Here is an 8,864-nt window from a genome sequence, read left to right as displayed (position 1 = left end):
CCCCCCACCCCCCCCCGCTGTGATTGACCTTATTCTGTTTGTTTAGTTTAAATAACAACAAACTGAGAGTGCTATAATGTTCTATTCACCTGATGATCCCTCTGTTTGACAAACTGTACGCATCGCTTCTGCTTTGTGATGCAACTGAACCTGCGTTGGGTTCCGGAAGCTGAACCCTGTGATCACTGACCCAATGACTGCTCTCTGACTCCAGGATGCTGCGCGGCGACGAGCGTCCTGCCGCCGGGTCCGATCGACGCCGTTCTGGGGGGAAATGTGACCTTAAAGACCATCGGCGCCAGTCGGGACTATAACTTCATCCTGTGGAACTTCAAAGGCGGCGCCGAATCCATCAACATCCTCACCGCGAGCAAAGAAGGCGTCAAAGTGAACGACGCCTACAAAGGGAGAGCGAACATGAACGTGACCAACGCAGACCTGACCATCGGGCCGCTGACGTCACTTGACAGCGGGAGTTACGACATCAGCATCATTTCTTCAACGGGTACATCAGTGGCCGCAGTCCAACTTCGAGTTCTGGGTGAGTCACGTCACGCGGATGACGTCGAAGATGTATTCAATAGTTCTGTGTGACGTAATGAGCTTTATCTTAAGGAAGAACTTCTGCCTCGCAGTGACGCCACAGTTCATCTGCGGCTCTTAGGGACCCGGATGAACGTTTCCATCCAACTTAACGCGCACGATCGGTTCAATTCTCCACACAATCCGGTGCGTTCCGGAAGTGGAGCAGAAAACCAAATCACAAGTGAGCGGTTTATGTGCGTCGCTTAGCAACCGCACGACGTAGCCGCTCAGGGACTATATTCCGTGGCGGAGGAGACTTGTTTAGAAGCAGAAGAGTTTTTTACTTTTTCCACACGACGAGGCCGTTTAAATGGCTTCATTTGTTCTAGAAACCACGGTGCAATAGTCTTTAATCTGAATAAATAGCTTATTTATTTATTTCTGTTGGAAGTTGTGACGTCATGGCCTGATTCAAACTCAGCCTCTGGCACTGTGCTTTTAAAAAAAAAGGTGTGCCTCTTGCTGCTGAGCTTGTATTACCTTACAAGTTTAATGTTGTTCCCTCCCTGCTTCACCACAGCACCCCCTCGTAGTGTAGCTATGAACACAGCTTTCTTCTGTCAATCCTTTTCCAGCATGTTGCAGCGTTTTGTTTGGTAACGTTAGTTTAAAGAAATGAAACCGTGGATCCGTGTCGGTCTTTGTCCTCACAGGAAAGGCTGATTGTCTGTGTTTACTCGGCTCTGTTTACTTTAAATGGAACCAGTGTGTTTGACACAGTCCGCTTCAGGAACATTAAAAAGTCTTGTGTCAACGGCGCGGTGTCGGTTTCTGTATTTGTCCAAGGATGGTCTGCGGTGAGGCACGCGGCCTTTTCCCAGCATTCCTTTGGACTCTTTCACCTCCACAACTGGTCGACCAGTAACACTCACCTCTGACAAACTCAAAAACCAAACCAGCAAAGTCTCCCGTGTTTGTAGAAAACGGTCAGTGGGGGAACTGGTTGCCGCGCCCTCCTCTGGTTCCCACCCAGCGTCCCGAGGAGCCTGGCGACGGAGAACGGGCCCAACAGGTCGCTCTGCCGTCTCCATTCCGAGGTTGATTTCAGGGCACAGCGGAGACGTCGTGGTTGGACCCAGAGGAGGGGGTGTAAAGTCTGAGCATGTGAGAGTCCCTTCATTCTCGCCTCCCTCCCGGTGTCTCCCTGCAGAGGCGGTGTCCGATGTGTCAATCAAGTCCAGCCTGTCGGAGGCCATCGAGCACAACAGCACGGTGGTCCTGACCTGCTCCGCCAAAGGCTCCTTCCTCCAGTTCAGGTGGTTCCGGGGAGCCACGCCCATCGTGGACGACGGGAATCGGTTCACTCTGAAAAACGTCAGTGTTTAATCCTTTCATCAAAGAATGATGTGTATATACAGACGCCTATGCACTGTTTTCATCAAAATGTTTTTTTTGCTATTAAAAGTATGATTTGTAATCTTTCATTTGTCCTTTGAAAGCTGATATTTTGTCATTAATCCACAACGGTTGCTCTTGCTGAATCTCAGGCTGAACAGTCCAGTAGTTTGACCATCAAAGACGTCCTCAGGACCGACCTGATGGATCCCATCTACTGCACGGCCAATAACACGCTGCAGATGGTGAAGAGCCTCCCCTTTACCCTCATTGTCTACTGTGAGTACTTCCACCCGTCTGCCAACCCCGCCTTAAGCTAATCGGTTAGCATTAGCATGTAGCGCCCCTCGAACCCGGCGGTTCGCTTGCTGACAGCTAGTAGCTTCCGGCTTGGAGTCTCCCTCTCAGCGTCCATTCAATCCAAACTGTTTACTCCATAAACACTTGTGAGAGCAATAGTTAAAGTGTGTAAACTTAATGTCCCTGAACTGTGACGCCTGACGAGGGGAGTTAATCCCCGCCACTCCCCGCTGACCCCCCTCTGTGTTCCTGCTCCACAGACGGACCAGACGAAGTCACCATCACTCCTCTGAACCCTCCCAAGGTCACCAGCTCCAAAGCCAACTTGACCATGTCGTGTTCGGCCCTCTCCAACCCGCCCGCAGACTTCCTGTGGTACCGGGACCAGCAGCAGATTGAGTCGGGTCCCAACGTGACTCTGGGGGTCCTTCAAACTCGACGGTTTGGGAATAAAGAGGGTAACTACACATGCAAGGCCCAAAACAAGAAGACCAACCGCATGGTCTCCTCGGTTCCCGTCAGCATCGCTGTGATCGGTGAGTGATCAGAGCCTTCTGACATGTTTGTCTTTGGGGCGGGGCTACCCCGTGATTGACAGGTTTCCACCAGAGCCGTCATCGGCATCGCTAATTCACTCCTCCACAGTATATATACCAACAATCCTTTTTACTAATAAGACCCAGGCCCACAAGTGTGTGTGTGCATCAGGAGGAGTTTCCAGGGTAAAGAGGTAAATGAGATGATGAGCGTATATTTTTGGTAACTTAAAGGAGAAACATTCTCATCATTAATATATATCATTGACCCACTATCATCTGCAGGAAGATAGAGAGGACGCAGGTGTGTGTTGCTTTTTCGTGCTCGTGAGTGGAGAGCTCACAGCCGCCCGGACCGACCACATTATAGTAGTTCCCCTTTTCCTGTTCACTCAGCTCACTCAGCACTGCTGCCAGTGTTCGCGCTGTTAGCACCGTTCGCGCTGTTAGCCGCTCAGCAGTCGCCATGTTGAGAGCCGCGCAGAGGCAACAGAAATGCTCCAGATCTTATGACACAGGTCTGCTGTCTATTCTGTGGAAACAGTGTTTCTACATTGTTGTTGTTTATTTCTTAGCTTCTTCTGTTTCTCATGTTCCATGTTCTCAGGTGTCAACGTAAAAGGTGATTTTTGAAAATGGATTCATGAAATGAAAAACAACCCTTTCATCGATGTCCACAGAGCCCATCTCTAGTGCTGAGGTCAGCGGTCCGGCCGCCACGCTCATCGCCGGCAACAGCTCGGCCAACATCAGCTGCCGGGTGACGGGCGGCAGCGTGGAGACCACCAAGTGGCTGAAGGACAATGAGCCTCTGGCCCCCGGCGGCCGCCTGCTCTTCTCCACCAACATGACTTGGTTGATGATCGACCCGCTGCAGAAAGAGGACAGCGGGGAGTACACCTGCGAGCTGATCAACTCCGTCAGCAAAGCCAAAGGCTCCTACAAGATGGTGGTCAACTGTGAGTGCTGCTCAAAGACGCCACACACCGGGGTGCAGCACTGACGCGAGACCCATCCCTTCCTGCCGCTCTGTTTCTCCTCCAGACGGTCCGGAGCTGGTGGCGGTTATGGGCGAGAAGGCCGTCGAAGTTAACGACAAAGTGGCGCTGGACTGCTCCGCCCTCTCCATCCCCCGAGCCAACTTCACCTGGAAGTTCAACAACACCATCACCGACGTCAAGACGGCCCGGTATGTGATCGAGGCGGCGAACTACAAGAACACCGGCATGTACACATGCGAGGCGCACAACAGCGTCACCGGCAAGACCGCCGAGTACAGCCACTTCCTGTCCGTCAAAGGTGAGGTCCACGTCTCGGCCTGGAACCAGGTTCAAGGTTCTTAATCGGATCGAGTTGTGCATTCATTCCTTGTTGTCCCTGCAGAGGAGGGAGCGTTGAATGAAGGCCTCTCAGACGGAGCCATCGCTGGAATAGTCATCGCCGTCCTCGTCGCCCTCGCCGCCGCCATCGCCTTGATCATCTACTGCAGACAGAAAGTCCCGTAAGTCCTCCACCGTCTTCACTCCGGGGACACGGCGCGTCCTCTCTTCCCCAGTGGGATCTTGGCACAAAGTGCGTGTTTCTGCACATTAGTTTTGCTTTGGGAGCATAAGTCACAGACTTTGATTCCCTCATTGGAAGGAGAGCAAAAGGTTCCCTTTGATTCGGTGTTTCTATTGTTGTCCTCTGGTCTTTGCGTCCTCTACGATTGTTTCTTTGAAACAATGAAGTTTGACTCAGGAGGGTTGTACCCGTCACACCTCAGTACCATTCTTTCTGTATTTACACAGTCAGTTCTGCTTCAGTGTTTAAATGTACACGTGAGACGTGTGAGATCCTATCTGATCTTTTCTTTGTGTGGTTTATGAATTCTTGTTAACCACTTCATGACCTTCTGGGAAATTCTCGTCATTCCTCGTCCGCTTTGGCGTCTTGCAACACGTTAGAGTGATGTTATTCGTGACTCTCACACACACACACACACACACACACACACACACACACACACACACACACACACACACACACACACACACACACACACACACACACACACACACACACACACTGTCGAGCTGCCCCGCCCTTTGCAATAACTGCCACACACGGCCTGTAACTACATTCCTTCTGCAGTGCTTTTGGTTGTTTTTACAAGCAGCGTTCAGGTCTTGTTTCTACGACAGTTTGATCCCTGGCTGAAGGTCCCTCAGGAGCCTCAAGTTTTACTTCTTCTGTAAATGACTTTAACAGGTGATAAGAAATCCCATAGTGAGATCATCAACTTGCCTCAAGATCAGAGGCCTTATTTCTACTCCTAAATATACCTTTTTCAAGGCGTTTGTTTTCCCGCGCGTTAGAGAAACCAGCTGGAGCGTTAGCTGCTAACCTGACATGGCCCCGCAGAGCCGGCCCCCTGAATGTGGTCACTTATAAACGAGCAACGGAGCGTCACCATCAGATTAGACTCGTTCACACGGGAAGAAAAGGTGCGTCTTTCCCAACTGTGGAAGTGATGCAATCAGCACAACATCCTGTCGGATGTGATGAGGAGCAGAAAGACAAGCTGACGAAGACTCCTGACTCACCATCAGACTGAGGCCATAAACCCTGTTTACTCAGCCTCGAAGTTGTTGGATGATTGTTTGTGAAAACCGAGGAAGCCCTGCTAGTGTTGAGCCCCCCCCCCCCTTCTGCTTCCTCTTCTGTCAGTCAAGTGGCCCGCAGGTCACCAGGTGTCAGGTAGAGCTGGTCTTCAGCCGACGGGAGGCCTTTGTTCTGTTGTTGGGTGGGTGGGGGGGTGGGGGGAGGGGGGGGAGCTGATCGTCACACATCAGGGAGGCACAAAGGAAAGAGGAGGCGGTGGAGGAGGCGTAGGTGGGGAGAACCGGTCGGGTGGTGCAGACTCCCAGGAATAGTTTTTGCATGATTTCAGTCGTCAGATCAGCAAACGTTATCTTAGATTCCAGCGGTTTTCTTCAAGAGAAACCACGATGTTGTTGACCTGCGGGACACACACACACACACACACACACACACACACACACACACACACACACAAACTTTAGATCTGATCTTGTCGACTTTGGAGATAAAATCTTTATTCTGAAACAGTTACAGGGAACAACAGTGTTTAATATTTAAGGCTTTGCTGCTCCTCATTTTTTCTTCTTTCAAACTGCCGAGACTTTAAGAATCTTGTCTTCATGCCACATTCAGAGAAACAAGCCCCCCCCCCCGTCTTAGTTACCAGTTAGATATGGAGGGATTGTGTGGTGTTGTGTGGTTGGTATCTTGATGTTTGATGGGTTGAATCACCTGGATTCACCTGCTGCTGCGTAGCAGGCCGTGGGCCTCTGGTCATGGTGCAGAAGGCGGGGGGGCGAGGCCTCGTGGGGAATGGCAGGAATGTCAGCGTCGTGTCTGCACTTGCTGCTCGGTGAGACGCTTCTCTTAGAGCCCTGCTGCTGTCGAAGGTTGCTCTAAAAGAAAGGGTTTAAACAATAAAGGTTAAAGGTCGTTCTGTCTCACAGCTGATTCATCCTTTTCTTTTTCCTTTCCTTGAGACATTCGTTGGGGAACAAAACACTTTTAGAAAAACGACATGCGTTTACTTACCTGTTTTTCTTGCTGAGATGTGTGTGTTTGTGATGATGACATCATCCTGAACGTGTCAGCGAATCAACAAACTACAGAAGCTCATTAACTAAAGAAAGCACAAAGCAATAAGCTCCACATGTTCTCTTTGTGTCCTCTAATGTTTCCTGTGGTGTGTTTCTGTCCTCAGGGTGGAGTCACCGTACTAGAGACAGGTGAGTGTGTGTGAGTATGTGTGTGTGTGTGTGTGTGTGTGTGCACGTTGGAGATAAGACTGTTGGTTCAAAGCGTTACACACACACCTGCAGCAGCAGCTTCCTGCTCTACCGGTTTGTCTTTGCCACCTGAGAAAAGACCGGAAGCACAGACCTCCTGACGAGTAGACATTTACTGGTCACCTGTCAATCAGCGTTAGGCCCCGCCCCAAAGCATCCCCTCGTTATGGTCTGTTTGACTCTAAATGGACCTTCATTCACTAAATGAACATCATGCTGCATTGAAGAAGACTTGAAACTAGAGACTGAGACCATAAACTCATGTTTATATATATATATATATATATATATATATAATAATACATGCACACCATAGATCACATTCTCTGTTTTAGGTGAATCAGACCAGATAATCGTCTATAAGAATAACCAAACCACCAGAATAAAAGCATTTCCTCCCTGGAGGTTATAAGTAGCTTATAAACACGGCAGGTTTAAAATGTTCCATCAGTTAAAAATTAGTCACAACAAAAGTTACCTCATGAATATTTCACGTGTGAATCATGGATGACTAAACAAAGACTAAACAGGTTGAACATGGACAGGTGGGGCAGGACAGCACACCTACCAAATACAAGTATGTGTGTGTGAGACGTCTTCAGGAGATATCGGCTCAAAACATCTGACTATTTTATTTTCCCATGATGCAGCTGTGAGGAACGTCCTGTATGATGCAAAGCCCCCCCCTTGCCAAAAGCGGATTCCTTCTGGACCCTTTGGATTATCAGATGGAATCTTCCTTTTTCTTTCCATTTTTTAGCCTTTTTGGCATCTTCCCCATGGACCCGTTAACCATCAAACATCTACACACCTTCAGCTTCCTGGAACCAAAGCACAGGAACTGTTTCATGAGGAGAGACTCTCTTTATCCACCTGGACACCTGAGAAGGAAACACACACACACACATACACACATGTACACACACACACACACACACATATACACACACACACACACATGGAGGCCACACATGAAGCAGGATTCTATGTTTTGATCTGACTCTTTTTTTCTTAGTAGTTTGATTTATGTCCCTCTCTGTGGCGGGTGGGTGGAGTTTGGGGGTGGGGGGGGGGCAGCTCCGATGTGTCGCTGCTCTTCTGGAGCTTCGTCCGATCATGAATACCTCGACGTCTGGGTCTCACCGGACTTCTTTTAACACGTTGTCCTACAAATGTGTTGCGGTTGACGTATTTTTTGTCTCTAAAGTCTCTTCCAACAAAATGTCTCTAATCAACACGTTGTTCATCACTTACAAACCTCACTATTGGCTTAAAGAAACTCAGCTGGTGGATTCCTTCATTTGCTGCTTCATCTTCGTCCTCTGCATGCGAGGAGGAGGAGGAGGAGGAGGAGGAGGATGAAGACGGACTCGTCCCAGCACGCAGGGACGAGTCCCGCGGCGAGGAGTTAGTTGGCGGCACAGTGTGCTTTTTGGAGGGAAAGTTTGGCTGTTTTGTTTTTAAAAGATTTGAAATAGCTGCAGATGAAAATGAGAAGGACTCGGACGAGTCGCCGTGCACTGCTCTCAGACCAGTATTTATTGTGAAGATAACTGGAGCTTAAGATCATTCTGGTGCTTTGTTGGGTTTGAGAAGATGTTTTAGGTGAAACCAGCAGTTTGGAATAAAGATTCCTCTCTGGGTGTAAATAATAGAGACAGATCCTCTTGTTTTGTGCCTTTGTTGTTTTACGTCATGTTCATTTGTTAAAAAGAAATCTTTTTTTTTTTTATCCAATGTTTACAGAAACGAACCATCAAGTGTCCCCAGAACGAAATTCATGTCCAGTTTGACCTTGTAAAGTCATAAAAGAAATCTTCTGATTTCACCACTTGTTGAGTTTTCATTCATTCATAAGCTGTCAGTCGGAGGCGTCAAAAAAACGACCAATCAGAGTCCGAGGATCAGAGAGCCGTCTGGTTCTTCTGGGGGGGATGGGGGGGGGTTCCTAGGGCGTGGCCGGGGAGGAGCTCTCTGCTGCAGACACAAAGTCCTCGTCTCAACAAGTCACTCCTCGTCGGTTTGTGCTCCTTCTGAACTTTGTCCTTCTTGCTCCTCTTGGTTTCCTTCTTCTGGACCTCTAAGCTGAAGGACGCCTCGTTGTCTCATTTATAGCATTACATTAAAATGTGTCACATCCCCAAACCTTTACAGAAAGATGTTCTCACTTCCTGCAGCTTTTCTCTCATGGTCTGAAACTGAAATGGTTCCTCACAAAAACTGAGCCTCCAAAGACCCG

The 8,864-nt window shown here is 49.0% G+C and overlaps 1 protein-coding gene across 1 annotated transcript in view; it reads left to right on the top strand.

The window, feature by feature from the left end:
• si:ch211-264f5.6 (carcinoembryonic antigen-related cell adhesion molecule 1) overlaps nt 1-8,451 on the top strand; it is an 8,584-nt gene extending 133 nt beyond the window's left edge. The window contains exons 2-10 of the mRNA XM_037473777.2: nt 215-541; nt 1,736-1,899; nt 2,073-2,199; nt 2,481-2,756; nt 3,437-3,715; nt 3,801-4,055; nt 4,140-4,257; nt 6,541-6,565; nt 7,276-8,451. Of these exons, the coding sequence (XP_037329674.2) occupies nt 215-541; nt 1,736-1,899; nt 2,073-2,199; nt 2,481-2,756; nt 3,437-3,715; nt 3,801-4,055; nt 4,140-4,257; nt 6,541-6,559 (1,565 nt within the window). The 3' untranslated portion in view covers nt 6,560-6,565; nt 7,276-8,451. The remainder of the gene's footprint in view (nt 1-214; nt 542-1,735; nt 1,900-2,072; nt 2,200-2,480; nt 2,757-3,436; nt 3,716-3,800; nt 4,056-4,139; nt 4,258-6,540; nt 6,566-7,275) is intronic.
• Nucleotides 8,452-8,864: the final 413 nt, after the last annotated feature.

Source organism: Pungitius pungitius, chromosome 17 (genome assembly GCF_949316345.1).
Source record: "Pungitius pungitius chromosome 17, fPunPun2.1, whole genome shotgun sequence".
In the NCBI taxonomy this organism is placed as follows: domain Eukaryota; kingdom Metazoa; phylum Chordata; class Actinopteri; order Perciformes; family Gasterosteidae; genus Pungitius; species Pungitius pungitius.
This window is presented reverse-complemented; position numbering and strand designations above follow the sequence as displayed.